Source organism: Trachemys scripta, chromosome 2 (genome assembly GCF_013100865.1).
Source record: "Trachemys scripta elegans isolate TJP31775 chromosome 2, CAS_Tse_1.0, whole genome shotgun sequence".
Classification (NCBI taxonomy): Eukaryota; Metazoa; Chordata; order Testudines; family Emydidae; genus Trachemys; species Trachemys scripta.
Window position 1 is genome coordinate 53,888,019 of NC_048299.1, and position 27,050 is coordinate 53,915,068.

The 27,050-nt window shown below is 41.0% G+C and overlaps 1 protein-coding gene across 1 annotated transcript; it reads right to left on the bottom strand.

The window, feature by feature from the left end:
* Window positions 1-22,385: 22,385 nt before the first annotated feature.
* On the bottom strand, window positions 22,386-26,411 carry SOSTDC1 (sclerostin domain containing 1). The gene is made up of 2 exons (XM_034759371.1): window positions 25,945-26,411; window positions 22,386-23,506 (listed from the first exon to the last, which is right to left on the bottom strand). The coding sequence occupies exons 1-2, from the start codon at window positions 26,270-26,272 to the stop codon at window positions 23,091-23,093; spliced, it is 744 nt and encodes a 247-aa protein (XP_034615262.1). The 5' UTR covers window positions 26,273-26,411; the 3' UTR covers window positions 22,386-23,090.
* Between the last annotated feature and the right edge of the window lie 639 nt (window positions 26,412-27,050).

Genomic DNA, 27,050 nt, shown 5'->3' on the forward strand with positions numbered 1-27,050 from the left:
GGGGCGGCCGCTCCCCGCATGGGCCTGGCGCGTCACTCGCGCCTGCCCTGAGATGGCTGGTTCCTTGCCCTGCAAGTGGATAGGACCCTGGGCAGCCCGGCAGGGCCCCCGGCAGCTGGCCCTTTAAATCCCGGCGGGGGCGTAGGGATGGCTTCCGCAATGCGCTTGCGCAGGCCGGCTGCGCGCGTGTGATCTCGCTCTTTGCCGCCTGTCCCCGCATGCGGAGCGGCCCCAGCTCCCGGACCCCTCTACATCCCCCCGCCGCAAAGCTACAGAGCCGCTGTTCGCAGCTCCCCAGCCACTGAGGGCTGGTTTTGCAGTTGCGGAGGGGGACAGATGCGATCTGGGCCACAAGTACAAGGTCGTGGAGCATTAGCCCCACCTAACTGGTTCTAGCCCCCTGTGGCGATAGAGGCCCTGGAAAAGCATGTCCCAGTGCTTAGCTCATTTTTTCATCTTCAGATAGGGTTGCCAGGTGTCTGGTTTTCGACTGAAACGCACAGTCGAAAAGGGACCCTGGTGGCTCTGGTCAGCACCGCTGACTGGGCTGCTAAAAGTCCGATGGGCGGGACTAAGGCAGGCTCCCAGGCTCCCAACTGTCATATCTGGCTCCTAGGCATAGGGTGGCGATAGGTGCTCCACTCGCTGCCTCCGTCCCAAGCGGCAGCTCCGCAGCTCTCATTGGCCAGGAACCGCAACCAATGGGAGCCATGGGGGCAGTGCCTGCGGGGGTGGTGTCTGCTGGCATGGGCATTGCACAGAGCACCCGGCCACTGTGCCTAGGAGCCAGACGTGCCAGCCGCTTCCAAGAACTGCCTGAGGTAAGTGCTGACCAGCCGGAGCCACATCGCAAATCCCCTCCCATACTCCAACCTGCCCCAAGTCGGAATCCCCTCCCGAACCCTAACTTCCTCCCAGAGCCCACACCCCCTCTGGCACCGCAACTTCCTGCCCCAGTCCTGAGCCCCCTCCCACACCCAAATTCCCTCCTGGCGCCCCCTACCCCAGTCCTGAGCCCCCTCCTGTACCCCAAACCCTTCATCCAAGTCCCCATCCCAGATCCCACACCCCCAGCTGGAGCCTGCACCCCCTCCCACACCCTGAACCCCGTGGCCCGAGCCCAGAGCCCCCTCCTGCACCCTGAACCCCTCATCTTGGAGCTTGCACCCCCTCCCAATCCGTGGCCACAACCTGGTGAAAGTGAGTGAGGGTGGGGGAGAGTGGGGGGGGGCGAGAGATGGAGTGAGCTGGGGCTGGGCCTCAGGGTGGGGGTGTTCAGTTTTGTGCAATTAGAAAGTTGGCAACCCTATCTTCAGAGCTCTTTTTAACTATAGTCTTCATAGCATTCAGCAGGGTAAGATGTGGCATTTCTTTATTTAACACACTCATCTCAGTTATGTGATTCAGCATTTATGAAATAAATAATTTACTGTTTGTAAAAGGATGAAACCTGGTTCTTTGAGGCCTATCATTTAGATCCAAATTTCCCAGCATAAATGGAGCAGAAGGAAGGACTTCAAACTGCCCTGCTAAGGGGAAAGTCAGCCAGTGATACCCTCTATGGCAGGGTGGGAAAACTTACTGACCTTCTCAGCCGCATACAACAATTTTCAGAAGTTCAAGAGCCTGCCCCGCTATTACTGAAACCCCAATCCCCAGCAGGTATGCCTTGCAGGGCTGAAGCCCCGAAATCCTCCTCCCCACTGGGCAGAAGCCCTTACCCCACTACAAGACAGAGGTTCCAAGCTCACCCCCCCCCCCAGCCTGATAGGTGGAGAAGGGGTGGGTGGGAGGCTTTCATGAGCTGCACTTTAACAGTAAAAGAGCTGCATGCGGCTTGTGAGCAGTGGTTTGGCCACCCCTGCTCTATTGTTTTTCAGTTGGGTCCCAATTCTGCCAGCATTCAAGACAAGCAGAGTTTTACCATTGACTTCAATGGGAAAAGGATTGAGCCCTTGGAAAACAGACTGAATTTGGCAGCACTGCATCCTAATGTGAACAGAGGCTTACTACAGTGAGAGAAAGAATATCACTTTTTAGCACCCCTGTTTAGTCCACAAAAGTGTTGGTTCATTCCCACTGACCCCAGAAGAGAGATGCTAGAAGAGCAGCCATTGCATGAAGTTCAGATGTATTAATTCATCTTATGACATGCTGGGCTATATATAGTTTATCCTTATGAATTTATAGGACCATGTTCTGGATTCCATGAGGTTACATGAGGAAAAATGAATGAAATAAAGGGGAGCTGGGCCATATGTTAAAGCTGCATCTAGAGTAACAGACAAAAAGCAGCATAAATTGATGCGCATGACTTCTTTACTCACACTCCCTGCCATGCAGTCTAGGTGGCTTTGAATGTCAGTGCTAATATCTGGCTTCATTTTAAAGTTTCTAGTACATTTCACTGTAAAGACAGGCTATGATTGAAAGCTTTTTATGGTGATTTTTTCCTAAACAATTCGTATTTATGGTCCACCCTACAATGACCCAGAAACTTTGGAGCCCATGAAGCCCAAAGGTCTCCTGATTATTATTATTATTATTATTATTTATTATTGAGAACCTCTGACCAATTTCTAGTCATCTGCTGGTGGCACTAGATATGCTGCAAACGGAGCCAGCTCCTCTTCTGAGCAACCACTGTGGCCTCAAGTGAAAGGAAGTTCAACAGAGGTGCTGTGTTGAAGTGAGATTTCTCTACTGACTCAAAAAATGGAGATGTTCATTAGTGACATTCAACCAAATTGAAGGAAGGAATAGAATGCACCTAAAGGAGTGCAGAAACGGGATGGGGTGGCAGGCAGAAAATGTGTATGTCACTGATGTACAATAAGATAAGAATGAGAACAGTACTAACAAACAGAAAAGAATTATGGTAACAATGGAGCTAGGAAGGTCTTAGGAAGCCATAGATGCGAAACCACAATGAACCATTAGCCATAATAAGGATGGAGGACATTCAAATTCAGAGAGGCCCCCACAGCTAGGGTAATGAAAAGAAACCACATCAGGACTGTTGGGGAACAAAGGAAGAGATTTTAAAGGAGAAAAGACAGAGTATGGTCTTTGCTTGGGGAGCAGTCTTAGGGGAAGAATGCATTGACAGAAGCAATTCCAGGAGACTGAAGAGGGCTGTTGAGATTGTTGTAACAGAAAAACAGGCTAAACTGGGTTGAGAAAGAAGAGTGTAAGAACGTGAGTAATGAGAATATGAGGAACACTTTGCTACAGAGTCTGTGGAATTGATGGTCATACCTTGACACCAAAGAGCACTGAAAATAGATTTTCTTGCTAGAAATAGGAATGCCCTCTTTCTAGGTAAGTCTTGAGATCTCTTTGGTATACTCATACTTCTCAATCTGTCCACCGTCTTCAGCACTGTTGATCACTTCCTCTTTTCAGAAATTTTCTCCCCCATTGGATTCAGAGACTGTGCTCACCTGGTTCTTTTCCCTTTGAATGTATCTTGCCTTCTCCCTCTTTCTATAGGATCCCTTAGTGCTGTGTCCTCTTCCTCTAAATTTTATTCCTGGTTGACTTCAGTTGCTGCACCAGCTTTCTTTGCTGTCTTTATGTTGAGACTTTCATATCTACCTTTCCAGTCTGACCTTTTCCCCTTCCATAGTGTCTCTGATTGTCTGTTCAACATCTCTTGGAGGTCAGCTGTCAACTCAAGCTCAAAATGACTAGAACCCAAAGTCCTCATCTTTCCTCTTCTCTTTAATAAAATAGGCAACTTGCCATCCTCTCTGACCCTAAAGCTTGTAGGCCAAATTTTTTCTTTTTACTTTACTCTCGCTTTCTTTCCCTACATCAGTGCTGTACCTGAAAATGTGCTTTTTTCTGAAGCATCCTCAAATGCATCTATGCCCTGATCATCTATAGCAATCTCTCTGTGACCTCCTGACTCTTGCTTCAGTCAATCCAAAATGCAGTTGTAAAGAGTATCTCTCGCTCACCAGTCCAGTCATGTCCAGATGCTGCTCATCAGGTTTTTCACTAGTATTCCTTTGTTCTTTGTAGCAAACTAAAGCTCCTTTTCCTCCCCTTCATTGCTCCTGCATATCACTCTGCTCTCTGGTTATGAGTTTGGTGGGTTTTTTTGCACTCTCCCTTCAATTACTTTGACTTCTCCAAACCACAAGACTAGTTGTTCCCTTGTGTTCTTCTTTCCCTTTTGTTTCTATCTCTTTTTCCATGCAATACACTATGCCTAGAATCCCTTCCCCAGTATAGTCCACTGTACCACCACCCTTTGCTCTTCCAAAACTCAGTTCTTCCATGAGGGCTACAAACCCTAGTGTTTCCCTGAAAAACCTACAGGAACTAAAGAGATATGTGTTGAATGATGTGACCACATGTTTATTTGCTTTTATTTTGCAGCTGATGCCCCAACTTTATCATAATTTTAGATGAATGAGGTAGCATAAGGCAGGAAAAGAAATAGCTAAGGAGGCATTAACTCTGACTTGAAAGGTCATATGGCATGTCAGCTATTAATACATTGTATATTTAGGTCCAGTTTTTCCAGTCCAGCCAACCAATGCTTTGAGTTTCTTTTAAGTTGCACAGACTGGCACCTATGTGTCTTAGGTACTTAAGTATACCTGAACATCTCATGATCTGTAATGCTTTGGTCTTCACAGCACCCTTCTGAGGTAAAGCACTTCAAAATCCCCATTTTAGAGATGGGGAAATGAGGCCCAGAAAGACTGAGTGACTTAGCCAAGGTCACACAAGAAGGCTGTAGCAGAGCTGGAAAATGTACACAAATTTCCAAAGTGCTAGGCTTGCTCCCTAACAACAGGACCCTGCTTTCTCTCCCTAATTGGTCTTAGAATAATGGAATCACAAAGGTGGTGTGAAGATACCTTTGCCTCTCCACCTCTCGCAGTGCTCCAAGTGCAGCACATGGATGGTTATGGATAGGACTGTGTTCTGTAGGGTTAGTCTCCAGGCCACCTGAAAGCTGAAGAAAGCAGTTCTGAACAACGCAGCTATTTGGATGTCCATGTGTAGTGATGGTTTGAAAAGGACCTCAAAGTTATGCAGTCACAGCACTTGTTAGTTCCTCAAAATGATGTTCTTTGCCGGTTAGTATCAGCTTGGTCTTGACTGGATTGAGCTTGATACAGCTGTTTTTCATCTTAGTTCCTATTTCTTATGTGCCTGGATCCACAACGGAATCTAGGCACCTAAACTGCAATTTTATGCACATATGTACCCTTTTTAGGCGCCACTTAGATCCACAAAACCCCCACTTGTCTCCAGCCTAACTCAGGAAGGTGCCTAAACTCACTTGATGCCTAAATTTATACACTAAAAGTTGCCTGACAGCCTAAGTTTCTGCCCCTGGGCATGTGAACTGCTGTGTCACTCTAGGCGTCAGGCCACATTTCTCCCACTTGAGCCCCAGCACAATCCACGAACTGGGGAGAAGATAGTTGCTTCTCCACCTAAGTCACATGCAGGGCCTGATCCAGTAGGTGTGCTATAAGGCCGTTTAACTCTACAGAAAGAAGCCAGGGTGGGGAGGACCTCCCTTGCTACCTTTATCCTAGTGGTTAGAGCGCTCCCCAGTATGTGAAAGACCCCTGGTTTAAGTCCCCCACACACACACCTGATGAGATGGGATTTGAATGGACTCCCACTACTCAGCTGAGTGCACAGACCATGGGCTATGGGACATTCTGATGTGGATCTCCCTCAATCTCTCTTAGAAGTTGTTCCTCTTTAATTAAATAAATGAATAATTAAAGTATTTTAAAAAATCTTTAAAGAATCCCCAAACTGCCCACTATATAAAAATAAAACGCAAGAATCATAAAAATACATTAAACTAAAAATGCCAAAAATCCACAGAGCATGACTGTGGCTAAACATTACTTCAGCATTTTCAGCAGCAAAGGAGGCGTTCAGCCAAAATCCTATGCTTACAGGATTTTGTTTCGCTGATTTTATCCAGTTTCATAAAACAGTGATTTTTTTTTTAAGGATGACAAGCAGTAAAATAACTCTCCTGTGATATAAATTAGCAAGTGTAATATCAAGTACAATTCATTTTGAAGAGAAGGAGGTTTTTTTCAGCTCTCATAAGTTCTCCATCTTGTCTTTCTACTGGTCACCAGTACAGATATTTGTAATTTTAGAGGCCACAATTTATCATGTAATGGGGCAGGGACCATTTCTTTATCTGTCCTTGTACAGCGCACAGCTTGAATTTGAAAAGAGAATCCTTTGAGCTTATCGTCCTGCCTGCCAAATGCAATCTATAGTGCATTTCATCAAAGGATCTCAAAGCACTAAGCCTTTATCATCAGTTCTCTCTTTAATTCTGAATGGAAAAAATACATATATTTGCCACGATAAATGTAAAAAAAAAAAACAGATTTTCGTCTGTGCACCCATTGAATTGGGCATTAGAATAAAACATAAGGTAAATATTTGTCTTTTACAGCCCTCAGGATACCAAGCCTTTTCATTGTTGATATAAGAAAGGATTAAACTATTCTTTGTGCTTTCCTTTCAGGCTTATTTGCTGCAGTGTTCTTTCAGTCTTTATTAATTTAATATCAGAGTTCTCTGCGCAGGCTCGTAGAGCTCAGTCTGTCATGATCCTGGTAGGCCTCACTCTCTATATGGGCATGGGTATAGTGTGGCTTGAGGCTGTGCAGTAGATGGGGAAATGTTGAAGAAGCCATGAAATTTTGTTTTACAGTTCCAATGACAAATAATATCGTTGTGTGCTGAATCGAAATTGGCTATATATATTTACACTTATGATTGAAAAGGGTTTGTGACCTCATACTCCAAGATCCTTTGGTAAAAGTTGCCATAGATGTGAAAATTATCAGTAGTGGTTCACTCATTTAAATAAACTATGGTCCTATCTCAGTCTACTTCAAGGGTCTGTGCCTTAGAGGACACAGTGGCCCTCATTCAGCAAGGTATTTAAACATCTTCAATATAGCAGAGAAAGGTATAACACGATCCAATGGGTGGAAATTTAAGCAAGACAAATTCGCAATGGAAATAAGTAAATTTGTAATGGTGAGAATAATTAGCCATTGGAACAATTTACCGAGGTTTATGGCAGATTCTTCATCACTGACAATTTTAAAGTCAAGATTGGATGTTTTTTTAAAAGATATACTCTAGGACAGGGGTTCTCAGACTTTTGTATTGGTGACTCCTTTCACATACCAAGCCTCTGAGTGCGACCCCCCCTTATACATTAAAAGCACTTTTTTATATATTTAACACCGTTATAAATGCTGGAGGCAAAGCAGGGTTTGGGGTGGAGGCTAACAGCTCGTGACCCCCCTGAGGGGTCCCAACCCCCAGTTTGAGAACCCCTGTAGGAATTATTGTGTGGGAGTTCTGTGGTCGGTTATACATGAGGTCACACTGGATGATCACAAATGGTCCCTTCTGGCCTTGGAATCTATGAATCTGAGTAGTTCTGCTGATGTCACATGATCACATGCTTAAAGTTTAGTACATGCATGAATATTTGTAGGATTAGCTCTTTAAAGGGAATTTTAGGTACACACGTAATGCAGGATCTGGACCTTTGTGTATAGCACACTACCTCACCTTCATTTTACTTTACATGTTATATTTTTGCATGCCCAACAGATCTTACATATTTTAGTATGTGATTATGATTTTTGTCCACCAAACTAAATGGTAGTGTGGGTACTGAATTTTGGTTAATAGGTAAAAAAAATATTTCATGTGTTTTTAAAAAAGAATTCACCAACAAGAGTGTAAATAGAGAACATAAAGTATTCTGACACAAATGGAAAGGAAAGTGTGAAATGTGGCATCTGTGCACAATGGAGTTTTTTTCATAACTACTTGCACTTCACTGTGGATAAGTGTTGAATGACATATGGCAAGTTCACCCATTATGTTGCATTTATTTTATATCTCACCGTTAACATTGTTTTAATTAGTTCTGGTAGATACATTAAATTTGTTCTGGAGACAAACAAGGCTTACTGATGTTTTATGCAAGTATTGGAAAAAATAAGCAACCTGTTCATTTGATGTTTGACCTAAAATTACAAACATTTTAAAATCTGAACCTAAAGTGGAGCATTATGATTTAAATACCTTTTCAACTCCAATGGAAAATTTTATACATTTACATCAAAATAATGTATTTACAATTTTAAGGTATAGATTTCAAGATGAAGTTGCTTTAAATTGAATTACTTTAAAATAAGGCACTTTTTAGCATGTGTTCTTCCAAGTTATCTTGACCTAAGACTTTCTAAGGTCTAAGACCTTAAACTTTCTTATTGTTTCTGTTTAATTTCAAGAGAGAGCTTGAGGGGCTAGACCAGATCTTCTGAACACTTTTGCTCTTTTCAATTCAACATCATTCTTAAAATTGTTCTTAAAATTTCTCTTCTTTTGCTTGATATTACCCTGATACATAACACAGCATGGAATATACCGGTGAAATCAAGCAGTAATAGGTTGCTTATATGGAGATGATGGAAACACTATCACCTTTCACTAGATTTTGTTACATCTTACTGTGCCTCAGGTCCCCATCTGTAACCTTGTCCCCTATTTTAAAGATTGTCATGTATTTCAAGCACTGGATTGGGACTCAGGAAATCTGAGTTAAATTTCTGACTTTGCCACAAACTTTTGTATATAACTTTGGGCAAGTCACTTGTAATTAGAAGTGGTTGCAAAACCTCAACTTTTTAGTTTTTTGATGGAACAGATTTTTCACAAAAAAATTTCCCCATTTTTTCAACTCTCTCTCCTTAATATCCCTGTTTGTGAAATTCACCCTGGTGCTGATGGCTGATGCCAGGAATGTCACATCACTTAATTCCTGCATAATGGTTTCATGGGGATCAGTCAACTGAGCAGATGCATAGGTGCCTGCATATTCCTGTGCCCTGCTAAACTGGTCTCTGTGATAGCCTGTGCCGGGCCAATGTGGAAAGCTGCTTTTGCCTGGATTGAGTAGCCCTAGTATTCCAAGCAACTATGCAGAGGGGATATGAACACTATTCTAGCTTATATGATGGAATAGCAGCCACGAGGGCTGGAGTAAGAGGAAGTTGTGAAAAACTCAGCCCTGTGGCCATGGGTTGTGGGATGGTAAGTTTCGCTTCACCACCCTAGGGAGGAAGGATGAGATGATGAAGGCACTGGACAGGGACTCAGGAAACCTAGGTTCAACTCCTGGCTCTGCTGCAGACTGGCCAAGTTACTCTGTGCCTAATTCTGTCGGGCTAGGCCAGATGTGTTCTGAACAGTAAAACTTCCTTTGCCTTTTTAGATCATAAGCTTTTCAGGGACAGGACTGTCTCTTACTATGTGTTTGTAAAGCACCTAGAACAATGGGGCGTCTAGACACTGCCATCATGCAGGTAATTACAATGAAATAATCTCAATGTTTTGTATATATCCAAACAGTTTCTCCTCTTTGTTTTTATATCCTCCCAGTTTAGATAGCCTTGTAAAAATGTTGCAAGTTGCTTGTGTGTTGTGTGTTTTTTGTGTATTGATAACTTGCTTAAAAATCCTTTGCTCACATTGTAATTTACTGAATTTGTTAAAATATCACATTCTTTTCTGCATCTTCCTACTTTGAACCGTTTAAACAATGCTTATAAAGTATAAAAAAATCATGTAAACTACACCTCTACCCCAATATAACGCGACCCGATATAACACAAATTCAGATATAATGTGGTAAAGCAGCACTCTGGGGGGCGGGGCTGCGTGCTCCGGTGGATCAAAGCAAGTTCGATATAACGCGGTAAGATTTTTTGGCTCCCGAAGACAGTGTTATATTGGGGTAGAGGTGTATGAGCTACCCATGCAAGTATCTGTGCTCAATCCTTGTCTGTTTCAGAGCTATACTCAGCACAAAAACTGAGGGGGCCCAAGGGCAAAAATGTCTTTATACCATCTTTATATCCTTCCACAATCCGTGGCTGTCAGGGAACCAGTTTGACACCAGTATAATCTAGAGAAGCCTTAGTGGTGCGCTAAGTTATGTCTTGTTTCAATGCCACTGTTCCCCCCCAAATGGGTAGTTCCAGCAGCCAGGAATCACTAGGACATCATTTGCTCCAGTTGTGACCCTTTCCTTCAACACAGCCTCTACCAACTACATTGGCTTTACACAACTGGAGGATTCTCCTACCCAATGGGGTAGGTGGAGCTCACCTCTGCAAATTCTTGGTTGATCTCCTTAGGGATCATAGCCTGATGTCATAAATGCAAGCAGCATTTAGACTATTGTCAATTACATTTGGGCTGGAACTACTATGGCTTGAGAAGCAGGAAACCAGTTATGGTGTCCTAATGACCCTTCTCTCCTGTGCAGAACAGATCTCACAGAAATCTTGAAAAATCCTATCTTTCTCTTCCTCAGTTTTGTAGTCATGTGCGGATTTATCTGTCCTTTTAGAAAATATTTCCTTCCCTGTTTTTGGTAACATCAGGTTTGGCAAGGAAGAGCTCTTAGGGAATCTTCATGGCAAAAAAAAAAAGGGTCTCTCGCCTTCACTATGTTTTTTTTTTTTTTTGTGTGGAGCCAATAGAGCAGCCCTCCTGGAAGAGGAGGATAAAAGCTCCATTCTTTCCCTCCTTCAAGGCACTGAGGATGTTCTCCTTCAACTTCTAGTCCCTTTTCTTTGTACTAAGACGCATTTCTTCTGTTTGTGCACTCAACTAAATGAATGTTATTTTTAGGAATTACCTTTATTTCCCCTCCCTGTCTTTCCTTTCTCTTTCTCAAAACATCAGGGAAACAATTTTGGTGTTTGTCCCTCATTATGGGGTTAAATTGATGACTGCATGCTGTAGTGTGGTCACAGCTCAGTTAAAGATGGGAGAAGAGTCAAACTGGCAAGGTCCTTTGTCCCAGCACATCTACTCCAACCGCACAAAACAGACTTAAAGCCAGTTGAAATGGTCAGTTGAGGATTCCATTTGTATAGGGGAATCTTCCATTGGTGTAGAGCTGGCATACCTGGCTATAGCTAAGGAGAAAGCCTATGTTAAATTTACTCTCCTCCCACTCTCCTTTCAACTCATGAACAATCACCTCTGATCAGGGGCAGCTCTATGTTTTTTGCCGCCCCAAGCACGGCAGTCAGGCGGCTTTCGGCGGTGCGCCTGCAGGCGGCCCGCTGGTCACGCAGATTCGGCGGCATGCCTGCGGAAGGTCCACCGGTGCCACGCCATTGGCGTCCCCGCCGCTGAATTGCCGCCGAAGCCGCGGGACTGGCGGACCTCCCGCAGGCATGCCGCCGAACGCAGCCAGACTGCCGCCCTCACAGCGACCAGCAGGCTGCCCCCTGCGGCTTGCCACGCTGGTGCCTGGAGCCACCCCTGCCTCTGATTATAATAGGATTTTCCTTTCCGTAAATAGATCCAGAGAGAGAACGGGTTTGTTAAGAGCAATCAAGCCAGACTACTGAAAAAGACTGGCAGGACTTGGGAGGCACCAGCCAGTCCAGTGAAGATGCATTTAAAGAGTTACAGGTGCAACAATAACCCTTTTTTGAATAAACTGTGCTATATAAATGATTTATAGCACTGCCCTGGCAAGTGTCACTTGAGCCATGAGCTGCACCGACATAGGTCAATGCAGAGACAAGATTCCAGTTAAATTTTAGGAGCTGAAGTCAGAGATTTGGGATGTGTGCAGGATTTTGAAAGTTCTAATTCTTGTGTGCTTTCTTTTTCTGTATTTAATAAAAGTTTGGTTTTATGCATGGCACCATAACGTGCTCTGATTCATTTGTTCACAGAAGTACCAAGGTGCTCATGATTGAGGATACTGCTACTTACCTATCCTATCAGGGAACTGTCAGACACAACTAATGTGAAAAACTTTTGTAGAGTCTTGGATGAAAGACCCCCATAGAAGTGGGAAGTATTATTGGTATTTATTATTACACTGACAAGATTGCTTCTGAGACTCTTGTTATATGAATAGTGTTCCTTACTAACCCTTAGTGTGCCAGAAATGTTCATCTGAGCTTCATGGGGAATGCAGGGGGATCCATACCTGATTGGCCAAGGGGCACAAAAGAGATAACATTAATGTATAAAGTTACAACCCAACAAACATGCTGGTCGCAACTAAATTGTCAGGGATCTAAAATGGCATCAGGTAAGGTGAGATTACAGCCAGAAGCAAATTGAGGCTGTATTCACCAGTCATAGATCTGTTTGGTATGCTTTAAACCAGGGGTAGGCAATCTATGGCACGCGCGCCAAAGGCAGCACTCGAGCTGATTTTCGGCGGCACTCACACTGCCTGGATCCTGGCCACCAGTCTGGGGGCGCTCTGCATTTTAATTTAATTTTAAATGAAGCTTCTTAAACATTTTAAAAACCTTATTTACTTTACATACAACAATAGTTTAGTTATATATTATAGACTTATAGAAAGGGACCTTCTAAAAATGTTAAAATGTATTACTGGCACGCAAAACCTTAAATTAGAGTGAATAAATGAAGACTCGGCACACCACTTCTGAAAGGTTGCCTACCCCTGCTTTAAATAAAAGGGGGTATGTGGGTTTCTTTTTTCTTTTACACTGTAACCCTTTAACAGGTGCCTTGGGCAAAGTGAATTGACATAATGCCTGCCTCATACATCACTGATTTGTGAACCTTTTAATCTCTTTTTAAAATGTTATTTTAGAGCTAACAAAGTGCTGGAATGACACTCCTAAAGACCGATAGACACAGCATAGACAGAAGTTGTGCTCTGCCCTGCCACTCCGCCTCAGCCCTTTCTGGACAGTCCAGTTCTAGTGGTGAAAGGGAGAGTTCAGTCTTTCAATCCTAGGCTTGTCTGCCAAGAGTTTCAACAAGTTACCAATTGTTCCCAATTTCAGTGGCTAACTGTCCCTAGCAGTTGTACAGAGATTTCGGCCCATTTCCCGGAAGGTATTTTTGGACTCCCAACGTCCATTGAAATCTGTGGAAATTAGCCTAAATACATTTCAGGATCTGGGCCTATGAACTTATTTAACACAGACTCCACTGAACAACCATCAGATAATTACTTTTATTCACTACTGATCTGCTAGAAACAAACCAATGACTTAGTGAGAAATGCTCTGTATCCTATTACCAGTTCTCTGAGATATCCGGTCCCCTATTCTTCCATTTTATGCACTTTAAAAATATTTTTTTTATATATTCATCTCTATGTATATCTCCTGCTTCCATTTAAGTTTTGGCTTTTGCAACATTAACCATTTTTGAGAATACATAATCCAGTTTTTCTTTAATACAATTTAGAAACTTCTTAATCTGTTTAGACAGAGTGGAGGAATGTGTAAATTTTCCACTGCAGTGAACGAGAATCCAAATGGCAAGCCAATGATGGGGGCATCCGTCAAGAAAGAAGGGGGAAATTTTGTCGTCAGCAGCTACTTGTAAAAATGTGGAAGTGAATTGTAGGATGTCTGCAGTATTTGAATAGATTAAAAATCCCAACAAATGTTAAGTTTTAAGGGAAGTTCCAGACAGCTATGTAGATGGATTATATAATTAAGGCTTTTTGTTTAAAAAAAAAATCAGAGAATAATTAAGCAAATAAAAACTGGAATGTTATAATTAACACTTGCCCTAATCTTGGCAGTGGATCTTGCAAACACATTTTGTTTCCTCGGGAAAGGGTGTCAAGATATATGTATAAGATCATAGAATATCAGGGTTGGAAGGGACCTTAGGAGATCATCTAGTCCAACCCCCTGCTCAAAGCAGGGCAAATCCTCAGACAGAGTGTTGTTGTTTTTTTGTTGTTTTTTACAACCCAGTACCCTGAACAGCCCCCTCAAGGATTGCGCTCACAACCCTGGGTTTAGCAGGCCAATGCTCAAACCACTGAGCTATCCCTCCCTATCTGAGTAGAGATATGAAACACATGAAAGAAAGAGAGAGCTTAGTACTTGTATAGAACTTGAAGGTTTTCTGTGGATGATTTCCTAATCACCGTTCCTAATAAAACTTGGTCACAAAATTTGATTATGAATTTATAATTTTGTAAGGGTAGCACTGATCTTTTTGATAAACATCACTACATTCCTCTGGATGAGCATGGGCTAAATTCTCCCATGGGAAAAACCTGGGTATGCGGTGGAGTGACAGAGTTCTGAGAACTCTGTAAGTATGAACTTGCAGAATTTCTGTTGTGTTCTCCCCTTAGGGAGGGGGGGTGTATGGCCACAAGGAGGAGGCAGGGGATGTGTCTTTGCAACAGGGTGGTACATGAGGATCTGTGGAGATATCAGATCCCAGTGGCTCCTTGGCGTTCTCCATAGCATTGTAACATGGCTGAGTTGGAATCCATGCTTGACATACATGCTGTGGCTATGCACTGCCCTCCATGTCAAGGTGCGTGGGGGTAGAAGTTGCAGAGATGGAACTAGGAGCAGGATTAATTCCTGTGTACATTTCCACCTGAAAATCCACAGGGTCCTGAGGAGAGCATACCACATACATTGGCTGCACTCTGGTTCTGCCACCTGCTGGTCAGCACCACTCAAAATCCTGTGGCGCCTCAGTTTCTCAGTGTTCAAGTGAAGAAGTTCTGATGGTCTTGGAAAAGTGAAGGAACATACAACATAGCTCCTGCAGTCCTACATGTATTGTGCTTGGGCCCTTCCTGACACAATTTCCACTCCTTTCCTCTGCTCTGTGACATGTCAGTGGAGAAACATCTCACCAAGTCAAGTTTTTAAACTTACAACACTGTGGTATTAAAGGAAATGGCCTTGTTAAAGTTTCTCCAGCAGTGTAGTATCTGTTGGTCAAACAGCAGGTCCGTATATAAGAAAGTCATAATGGGTCATCAGAAGGTGCTCTGGGAGCACAAAATTGGATCGAAAATCCAACTTCAAAACAGGGTGTTTTTATGCAAGAATGTTCAAAAGATCGCTGCAGGCCTGTTTTCAAAATTCTGTAGAGCGAACATTTGGTGGTTCCAAATACTGATGATGACATCCTCACATTAGTGTTGGAAATGCAAGAAGTCCTTTGGTGCATGATTGGAAGTGCCCAATGGTATGTACACTTTGGAATGAGGTAGTATTATGGGTCATTTTCGGCTTATACTATGATGGTAGACTGATCCAGTGGGTCAGGTAACTCGTTCTCACAAGACATTGGTTCTTTAAGATTTATGACTGCAGCTGAGAATTTTTGCTCAATGGAAACAGCAACAGCACCAAATGTGAGTGTGCTGCTGCAATAGTCTTTTGGGAATCACAAGATTTGAGAATGTAGCATTTTCAAGATATTTTAAACATTTATTGTTATTTACAAAACAAAAAACAACACATTACTGATGAGTTAATATTGAAACTGTGTTACAATAGACTCCAGATAACATTCCAAAGCAATATTAGTTTCCTTACAAAAATTCTACTTTTCTTAACAAAATCAAACATGATAATATCTGGAAACAAACAGTGAAGAGATTCAACCTGTTCCCTGCTGCTATATAATCCTTCATCACTTCCTATGACTCCACCCAAATTGCCCTCTAAAATTGGAAAAATGTATGTAGCAAGGGTCAAAAACACAAATGCATGCCTGAGATCAATTTATATTTATAAATATTTAAAACAATTTAAAACCAAGCATGTTACACATGTGAAAACTACTATGTATAAATGTGGGCAGTTATAGATATCAGATAAGTGCTGGGGAAGAAAGGAAAAAAACAAGTAATCCCTCCCTGTGCCAAAACATAAAACACTGCATCTTGCCATCAGAAACAGTTGCCATGATACAGAGCATTTCTCCATCCCAGCTTAATGCCCAGGGACTCTGAACAGGAGCTTCTTCAACTTGTTCAAAAAAAAAAAAAAAAAAGTCCAGCAGGCAACAAATAGCTTAATCTTGCTTCAGACAGGGTTAAAAACAAACAGTCCTCACTTTACAAAATCTCTCAATATATAATCCTTCACCTTGCTTCCTGTTCCTGTGGTCCGGCTGGACAAGCACTTCTTGTTTTTCCTAAGCCTCTTCCTTCCAGTTTCCACAGTTTCCATGTATAAAGCACAGTTTCCATGCTTCAGTGAACCCCTCTTTTGCCTACTTTAGCATTGGATGGCACAAACTGGTTTATGTTTTTATTAGGTATCTTTGTAATTTCCCCACTAACTGCCCCCCAAATCACTCCTCACTAACATAAATCAGATGTGGAACTTCTAGGCCAAACTAGATAATGAGGTCTCATCTCAGTTACCATAATTACAAAAATAATAATGTATTCACTCTGCAGAAAAGGAGACTGAAATATCTCCAAGCAGAAAAATATGAACCAGGGTGCTTTAGTGAATATGGCTCAAAAGAGCTAAGTGCTTTAGCCATGGGAGAAACAGGTGTGTTTATTTGAAAGGCAATAATACAGTTACTGTAGGATTACTGAAACATAGCAATAGAATTCAAAATGGAACAAGAAAAAATATTTAGATAAGGCAATCAAGAACATGAAATTAACATTTTATTTTATGTAATATTATTCCTTAATAGGTGATATTGTTGATGTGACAGCAAATGGCTTCCTCAATGCCTAGTAAGCGCAGCAATTTCATAGAATATTCTGTTATAAATCTCTCTTACTGCGAAGCAGATGTTGATACCTATATGTATATTGTATAGTACTTTATTCCACAAACAGCTCCATTGAAATCAATAGAACTGATGATCATTTACACTAAGACATCTTTACACCACTCTGGCAGTTTAAAGAAGCCTTAAAGTGGGTATAAATTACATGTACCCATTGTTACGTTTATGCAGTGTTACATTACCTCTTAAAGTTTTATGTGTGTGTCAACTATGTGTTTTAAAAACGAGTTATATATTTACATGTTTATGGAGATTTTTTTTCAGAAATTTGGTAAGAATACATTTAGAAATATTTCAAGTAATTGTTTGTGCTGTATTGCATGATCAGCATTAATTAGGAAGGGAAAGTAGAATAATTACTTGTAAATGGAAGTCTTGAAGAAGATTTTCCAGGTGGTTGGCAATATAACTTACAAAAACGGTAAGAGTAGAGAGGAACTAATGTGTCAAGACAGCTCAGATGTGAAATGATCTGAAAGGTTGGATGTCTTTCAGAAAGATGCTCAGGCAAGTTTCTTGTTGTGGGGATGATGTGCAAGTAAAATGAACAAATCTAGTGACAGAATGTCTGCTTGACTCATAAATCTGTAGACAACTTCCAATTTTAACCTGGAGCTATATTTACATGTATGTCAATGAAATTAAAATCAAAGCCCCCTGCTTGGCCTACGGGAAAGGAAATGCATCATGAGAAGAGAATGCTTTCCAGCACTGAAGGCTCCTTATAATTTTCCACTAAACACCTCCAGGTTAATACTGTAGCAACAAGAATTCCACAGTGGAATGTGTTGAACAGTCCCATTGTGATTAATGCTGTACCTCTTCAGGAAGGATGTAAAGGTCAAGTTTAGGAGGACTACAGTGATTTACTAACAGAAATCTGGTAGCTATTTCCTGGGGTATTATTCAAAAGTCTGCTTTATTTCCAAATAAATGACTGAACTTGGATTTGGCACTTCTGATTTCAAGGCTGCTGGCGACAAATGAACAATGGGTATGTGACTATTACTAAAAAGTGAATAAATAAACCTCCTAAAGGCCTTTCTAATCTTTGACCTACAAGAGTCATACACTTTTGACCTCCAAAATGGAGAATGCTCTAATGACACCCCCATGCCACCTCTGCAGCTCCACAGCATTCCCTTTCCTCTAAGTAGTTACAGTGTTATCAAAACAATCAGCATCTGGTTTCTAATGATGTCTGTGGAAAATTGATTTTCATTCATTATAAATCAATTTGCCCCTTTGCTGTGGGCTACTGTCATCAACAGGAAAGTAATGAAATAATGATCTATCTTACCCAATTGTACTGAACTTGTTCAGCTTTAATTTTCAAAAGATGAAAATAGCAGGCTTTTTTAAAATATATTTTTTAAAAATACTAGATTTTAAATGTAAAACACTTGCTTTTTCTAGAGATTGGATTGCAGAGGACCCACATTTCATCAGAGTGGAGATATATCTTCCTTTGTCTTGTGACTGGTTGTCCATCAATCAGGAGGGCAGACACAAGTATTTATTTACCCTCTGAATAGAAGGCACTGAGATGAAAGATATCACTTTACACTATAGGCTGATGTTACAATAACTACAGAGAAACACTATTTTCAGAAGCCCCGGGCCTCCTCACCACACCTATTGAGGAGCATATTATATAGACAGTTTGTATATGTTCTGTAGAAGAAAATTCACTATCTATTCATGTAACAATGACCTAATCTGCCTCTACATTGTATTTATTCAATACAGTTACAAGTTTCTTTTGTCTGTTTACATTACTTAGTTTTCAATTAAAATATTCAAGGTCTGGCCTAAAGCCCTGTCCTTTTCAACAGAGACATAATGAATCTGACTTATTATAATATTATTTGTCAGCTATTAAATTATTTCAGTTCCATTTTTGAACATTAGTAATTGTTTCATTTAACTATAACAGCATGGCTTCAAGAGCTAAATATCAACACAGTGGCCCAGATCATACCACTGCATCCTCACAGGGAGGGGAATCTCCATATTTGGAAGAGAGAAGTCAACTGACTCTACATCATTGTTTCCCCCTCATCTGAAACCTTTGGATGGGGCTCTGTGGATTCAAGTTCAGCATGAGGAGAAGGGACTGAAACTGTACAGGCCAGAGGGAGATGCAGGCAGGCTGGAGCCAAGAGGTGGGTGGGAATGACACACATTGCACCGTATAGCCCCATGAATGGTGATTCCCCAGAAAAGTGAATACAGCTCAGGACTCTAGTTCTTCTTTCCTCAGAACTCCCACGGCTAAGGGAGATGCAATTCCAGAGAGCAAAGGAGGGCCTGCAATGCCCAGAGGTGAAAGTAAGCCGGACCAGCCCCGCTGGTGATTTAAAGGGCCCGGGGAATTTAAAGGCCCCGCCTCTTCTGGTTGAGGCCACACCTCTTCCGGTTGAGACCACGCCCCCGCCCCAGGACTCCAGAATACCGGTAAGTCCTTTAAGTTACTTTCACCCCTGGCAATGCCAGAGCCACTGCAGATACACAGGGACTCTACTAGGATGTCATTGGCCTCCCTCAGGTCCCTGGAGATCTACCAAATTTGAGGGTGGACCCTGTTGTCTTTTCTGGGGGGAGAGGGGCCAAACCACATTTCCCCCAGCAAGACACTGTGAAGGGATCCTCATAAAAATTTCTCTGTTCAGAATCATCCATCCCTCGAAGCCCCCTGTACGTGTTACTCCAAGAACAGATGACCTGGTGTAAAGTTACTAACAGTATTCTTAAGAGTAGAATCATTACTAAAGTTATCTTTTATTTTTATAACTAAAACTCACTGTGCTTAAAGGGGAGCTAAGACTAGGACATGATAGTCATGCCCTTTTTTATTATTATTATGGGCATTGTACTCCAATCACATTAGAGTCAAACTCACCCCATGTGTAAGCGGACACATTTCCATTGATTTGAGTAACTCCAGACTTCGACTGAGTTCAAAAGAGTTGTGCCAGTGTATACGGAAGTTGAAGTTAGTTAATTATCTTAAACCTCAGTGTTTTTTTCATCTTGAGTGGTGGCTTGTCTACATCATGCGGCAATGCACACTAGGGGAGTGTGAATTCTAAATCACATCAACATGCTGCACAGTAACTGGCTTATGTAGACCTTGCTGGTGTGCACTAAAAGTTCAGGGTCTACACAGGGCAGTTAGTGCACAATACATCAGTGTGCTTTAGAATTCATGCTCTTCTAGTGTGGATTGCTGTGCCATGTAGACAAGCCCTAAATGTCTAAAGATTAGTGTGAAGAATGGATACATTTGTTGGCATTTGGAATAGCCTTACTCATAAAGATGAAAGAAGATAAATTCTGTATTATGTTAAAGACTTGGATTTGATCTATCTTGGGGTTTTAATCTATGAGAGCCCCTTCAGCATATTTATAGATTTGTCATACAACATTCCTGTGAGATAGGAAAGGAAATCAAGGTCCAGATTTTCCCACCCTCACTCATGTTAAGTAGCATTTTATCTCTTGATTAGTCGCATTGACTTAATTGATGAGTAACCAGATTCTGTGATTCTAAAACCTGGAATTGACCGTCAGTTGCTAGAATCTCAGCCCAGTTTCAACCACAAGACCATCCTTCTTCCGTTTAATGGATTAGTAACTCAATTGATCAGGGAATAGATAATAGAACACACACAACCTGTTTGTGTTGGCTGCATGTAGTGATTGATGGCTATTTGTGTCCCCTGTGAAATGTGTTGATGGTTTTTGTTTAGTTCCTAGTCTCCACATGACCAAAAACTGTGCAATAACAAAAGACACTTAACTTTTTGGTCCTGTGTACACAAGACCTCCTTGTCGCCCCCCTAAACTGGTCCTGAAAATAGTTTAGCTGCTAGAATAAAATAATTTTCAACATCATTACAAAAAGGGTGTTAAAAACTTGATAGACCATAATGCCAGACATTTGCTGGGTATGGTTTTTCCTGTCTACACATTTTAAGCATCAATTGGGTAGGACCCAATGGAGATCAGTTGCTGACAACACTGTCAGCAAAGAGCCATTGTCCTTGTGTAGATATGGTGAAGAAGACAAAGACTGAATTTGAATGGAGACTGAACTACCCTCTCAGTGCTAGAGGTGGTTCTTCCTAATAAGGTTGAGACCCCTTAGCAGGAAGGCATGGTGAAGCATGATATAATGCTGCCCAGATTATATGTGTTTTGTGGGAAAACATTTTCTCATTTACATTACAAGAATGGTGTAAAGGGGTTTTAGAGTGTAGGGGCCTTAAATTGGATGTAAATGAAGGATTATTTAATCTGCCAGAGTGGTGTGCAGAGGTTTGGTATAAATGAGATTCAGGTCCTCAGACTCCAGGCCAATTAGTCTGGCATTTCCATGATCTCCCAAAGTTAATTTAAAGAAAACAATGTGGGTTATTAACTTATGTATTTTTTCCTTAAATATATAACGCTGTGTGTTCTATAGGATGATAGATTTCATCTTTTTCTCTTTCCATTTCCAAAGTCAAGGTGATAACACCATAGGAAGAAAAGCACAACTACAAGAACATTTTCCCTTTTTTTCTCATACATAATATTACTTTCATATGTGTTCTTAAAAAAATAGGTAAGGGGAAGCAAATGTAATTAGAAAGACTTTTTCAATGTGTCATTAAAATTTGGTTTCCTAGCAGCCAAATTGTGGCATGCATTTTTAAACAGAGCTCTTCATTAATAACCAGTGAGGAGTTCTGCTTTAAAAATGGTGGCACAATACGGTTCTTGGGCCTTATTTATTTAAAATGTAAGGTGGACTGATAGAAATATTCTGTCAAAGAGGAGTTTTGTACAGCATACATTTATTAGGGCCAGATTCTCCATTGCCCTGTTCCTTGGATAGCCATTTACATCAGTGCTAAGAGGGTGTAAAATGCTACCAGTTAAGAACGATGCAGCAGGTTGGGGAATCTAGCCCTTACTGTTTACCCCAGTACAGAGTAACCATTGAGTACAAATATTGATGAAAATCATCTCAATCTTAATACAGTCAGAATGATGAACAACAGATGATTCCCAGTCTATGTTGAAAAATTGACTGCTTACAACATATTTCGCAACATTTGGTGAATAATGTGCAGCATTAAATTGTGTTTAGAAGAAAGATTATATTGATTACTATTTTAACCATAAGTTTGTAACTTGATAATCATTAATGGAAAAATATAAATAAATTGGGGTGGTTTTATGAGCTTGTAAAACCTCCCAAATATATATTTATTTTCTACAATGTACACATTGAGAATTGTTAAATATGAGCCTGGTTTGGACTACTAATAAGCACCAGCTGTTAGATGGTCACATAAGATTTCTACAAGCCAAAGGAATCCATTGAAAGGTTATTTTTATGCTAAATATTGCTGCCAGACTTTTTATGGCACTTGCCTTAAATCAAGTAGTGTAAAACATCCCACTTTATTAGATTGCATGCCATGATTGGTCAAAAATGTGTGCCTTTTCATACATGTTAGAACCCCAAAGACGATATATCTTTATAGCAGTTTATTTTGTTTAAAAAAAAAAGTGTGTGAGAGAGAAACAGATGAATTTGAAAGGAATTCATATCTATCTTTTGATTGCACACTTTAAACAAAAATAATACAGAGCTTATGATGTACAAATTAGTTTTTAAAATGTTACTTGCAAAATAAAACCCAAAACTATTAATGTTCAGAATGAAATATATATATATATATATATATATGTACCAAGAATGCTAAAACATCTATTTCACATTATCTACAAAATGTATATTCTAATCCAGTCACAAATCATAGGAAAATACTTTGATACATGGAAAAAAGCTATAAAACATAAGATGAACATTTTGAAAAAAAATTACATGTAAAAAGCTCATTAAATAATTACAGTGACAAATAAATAGTTTATTCAGCTTTACTTTTCAATTGCTGCCATGCATATTTTAGTTTTGGGTAGATAGAAGAAAAAGATCAGCATGCAAGGTATTGTTTTGTTAGAATGAAACTGACAACAGTTACTGGTTGCTGCTTTTAAGCAGATGTGTCAAAAGTTCATAAAATATTATTCGGAAGGCAAGAGACATTTGCTAATCAACTGTTCCTGTGAAAATTCACAACAAAGCACCTTTCTAAAAAATAAAATTTCAGTGAATGTTCATGGGGACAATTCTTTGCCTCCACACCTCAAAAAAATGTAAGACTTCATTGTGTGGGGTTGGAAGGCTTGTGGTACTGCCCATCTGGAGCATTTGGAAAATCACCAAAAAGGTCCATATGCACAGAATGCCGTTTTGAGCTTGATCAAAGCAATGCACCATCAAGTGAGAACACAGCAATGGCAGACTTGTCTTTTAAGCAGTCAGATCTGTAAAGAAGATGGTTACAGATGAGTTCAGTTTTGGGGGAAGGGTTGCCTGACTTCTAACTTGAGCTGTGCTTGCTGGATTTACTGGCTCTTTTTCTCTCTTTGTGATGCTGGGTGGACTTTGCCTGAGAGGTTCCCTCAAAATTATGGCTGGACTCGTTGTGCTGCCTGGTGTACCTCTTGCATTTGCAGGCCGTGACCACAGTTATTTTGTAGGTTCTTGTACTTCCGTCTTGACACTGGAGCTGGATCCTCTGTGTGCGCGTTTTGTCATTGACACATCTCCACTCTTGGGAGCTCCTTCTGCTCCAGTACTTGGTTCCATAACCTCCTCCAATCCAGTTGGGGAGCACTGGCAAAGGAAGGCACTCACCAGCACACACAAGCTCTTTCAGAGGATTTATACTGGTACACTGCCCATCTGAAATGTACTTGGTGGATCTCAGTTCCCGGCAGCCAACTTGAACGCGATCTGCAGAACGCACAGAATAATGAACATTGAGACTCATAAAGAAAAGATTTCCTAAGCCAACCTTCAAACTCCAACTCATTTTCAAATGATCACAGCATGCATAGCAATTGATGACAGAGGCTTAGACTATATAAGCTTTTGGGGATGATCTTGTAATTATATATGTATAAAGTGCCTAACACAATAGGGCCTTGATCCATGATGGGGGGCCTCTAGGTGCTATCACAATACAAATAATGATATTTATGTCATAGCACTGCAGGAGCTATATAGTCGCAGTAGAGGAGGCATATTTTATTCTAAACCCCCTTGGTCAGATGCATGGAGGAAAAAAATGCCCTGGGGCTGAAATGTCTCTTGCTTGTTCTTAGAAGGAATTTGCTCTCTGATGTTTGGTAAAACTCTGTTTGACCGTTAGTGTGAAAAATAGTGTTTTTAGGATTTTAGAAAATATTCTAATGCATTTGAATAAAGAATTGTTTTATTTTAAAACTTCATATTTGTTATGGATTTAGTCTCCAGTGAAGGCTAGTGTTCTGAAGAAAAACTGTTTTATAAATAATAAAAGTTGTAAGTCTTTGAAAATTGTGTTTTGCACGTGATGTTCAATTTTTTAACCATGTACACTGGTCATTTTGCCTTAAGGATAACATATGAATATGTGCTTTATTCCTTATACAGTACTTCTTATACCTAATAGAGGTAATACTGCAAATCCTGAGGCAACTTTTTAGTTCTCTAGGTAAGCTAACATGGCATAAAGGTGAGAGCTGCAAATATAGGCATGTTTGTACCTGCTATTATGTGCAGCTCTGCTCACTGCAATAAACACAACTGTTTAGTTCAGTAATTACACTGAGACATGAAGGTAATATAATATGCAATCCTTCACTGGCTGTTCTCTTCCTCTTTCTCAAGGAAATGTACAGTGGAGATTGTACACATATTATACAAGAGGGCGCGCTCACAATTAATGCTTTTAAAAATAGAAATACCTTAGAGTACAAATAAAAGGGTTTGAAGGTACCTCACCTCATTAGTTACAAGATGCTTCTGTTTTGGTTTGGTTTTTGAATCAAACTCTAATCAGAGACATTGAGTTAAGACAACAATTTCTCCTTGTCCCTTTCCCCACTGCTTGCAAGGTGCACAGTCAGGGGAATTAGGAATTTGAAGACTGTTCTGGATAGATGATTTACAAAAGGACTGGTTTCTAGACTGCTTGACTCGCCTGAATGATTCAAGCTCGCCTTCTTCCCTGCAGCTGCGCTCAGGAATGTACCTGGAAGCAGCTGATCACAGCTTTGATTTGTCTTGCCTTCTGTTTTTATGTATATACAGGTTCAGCTTTTCCGTAGTGACAGTTCATTGACAATGAATACCTCCTGGGCTGCTCCAGTAATCTCATAATGACGAGACATTTCCTGTGCAGTTAAACCACCCATATTCATAAAAGCTGACACATCTTGCCTTTGCTGAACGATATTGCCATCAGTTTTTGCCTTTGCTTTCCATCAATGACGCTGTTCTTACTGAATGAATTTGGGTCGGTTTTTCATTTTAACTTAATGAAGTGGGGATGGGAGGGAAGGGATCAAGCCAGAAACCAAATCCACAGAGTATCTCTCGGACCCTTTATACATATAATTCAGCAGGGAGGAGAAAATCTCATAACATTAAAAAAAAAAAAAAGTAAGTTGGAGCAGAGATCACAGGTAGGTTGTGAACCTGTTTGTTTACTTTTGCTAGAGGCGTTAAGCAGGTAAGTGCTAAATCAGGAAGTGAAAAACAAAAATCTGGAACAAAATCAAAAGCTTTTTGTCTGGAAGAGTTACATTTCTGAAGCAGCCCAGACAGGATGCTGTACCTACACACTACTACACTGAAAGCCAGAGTGAGTGAGCTAAGAAAGTGAGCACATTTAAAATGTCATTTCCCCCATTTTCTTTACCTTCCTCCTCTTTTCTACTGCAGCAGCATCAAAAACTGAGTTCCCAGTTTAAATGACTGAATCTGAGATACAGTTAATCACGTGATGCCCCATACAAGTTGAGGGTGAAGTTGGTCGGTGTGTGTCCAGAGGGAGTAAAGAACTAACAGAACATATTTTCCTTCCCTAGATTTAAGTTTAGATTTTATTTTCCTTGACGTATCACCAGGGTGATGGAAGGAACCTGCAGGGATAAAGCGTGTTGAGGCAAAGCCAGAATGCCATGCTGAGTGTGTACTCTGGGTAGTAACAAATCCAGCAGGTTTTTGTTAAATTACCCCTCTCAAGGATCACTGCCTAGGAAAATGTGCTCATTGACAAATGCATGATTCTTCCTGAAGACTGGACATGGGTGCCAAAAGAAAAGTAGGGTTACATCGATTAGGCATAAACCCACCCTGCAATAAGTGAAGCAAGGGATGGGAGACGCTAAAAGTTAAACACTTACTGTTACGATCTAATCCAGTGTTGCCGTAATGCCTGCCTCCGTTTCTGGCTTGGTTCAGCGTGCTGTTGCTGCTCGGGCTCGCTGGAACAGGTTTGACCACATGTGTATAAAGGATCTCTGTGGCATCATTCTTGAAAGCCAAACAGCTTTTCATGAAGACGCAAGCTAGGAGAAAGCCGGAGAAGTGAATGGCAGGGAGGAGAATCATGGTTGGTTCGGTTTCTGTCTGACCGCGCTGGGTGAATTCCTTTTCTTCAGCTTCTTCCCTGTAACTCTGAAATGCCTCTTGAAGGTTTCCCTTATATATCCACAGAGGCTTGGCACTCATGCAGGTGTAAAGTTGTGGATTGATTCAGAATGAAAACATAGAGAAGGGGTGGGATCCCTACATGAGCCCTCAAAGACATTTTACCAATCGAAAAGAAGACTGCAGTAAAGGAGGAGTCTGCTTACACTAATTGCAGGATTCCTAGTTGGGGCTTTGAGGGTGTCAGGAAACTGTGAACTGTATGGTAGCAGGCAGACTGAGGTAGAGACTGCAGGCTCTGTTCTGCCATTCCAAGTCCCCTGCATATCTGGGATTTTTGTGTGATGCGATTGAAACAAAGTGTAACTGGGTGTCTGTCTTTTTCCTCTTATACACAGTTGCTATTCCCTCTCCTACAATGTGCCTTTGGGAGAACTGGCCAGCTATGTAAAGAATGAAAATATTACAGAAAATATACAAGTTACACACATTTTAGCTATTAAGAATAAGTCTTTTCAAAAAATATACTGTGGGAAATGTAAAGTTCCCCCCAGATAGATTTAAATAATGCAGCTTTTATCAACATGGATCATTGCTAGAGAAACTGCTTGTGTTAGGGGAGTATTGGCTTCTCCATGTGCAGAGAGTTACAAGAATATAGTTCTGTGTCACCCTGGGTAATAAGAAGTTCCTCCAGGCTTCTCAGTACAATCATCCATATTCACAGATCTGCATTATACTCATTCACCAGACTCACCTCGTTTTGTTTAGTAGACTGGCTAAAAGAGTAAAACATTTTTTTAAATGTAAATATATTTTTCATATAATATTAAATTATTACACAGAGGAAAGAATAATC

What these genes read in the sequence shown, in the direction of transcription:
- SOSTDC1 (XM_034759371.1), bottom strand. Translation starts at nt 26,272, where the DNA reads ATGAGTGCCAAGCCTCTGTGGATATATAAGGGAAACCTTCAAGAGGCA. An exon ending in CACTGGATTAGATCGTAACA is followed by an intron (nt 23,507 to 25,944) that starts GTAAGTGTTTAA and finishes TGCGTTCTGCAG; the next exon opens with ATCGCGTTCAAGTTGGCTGC.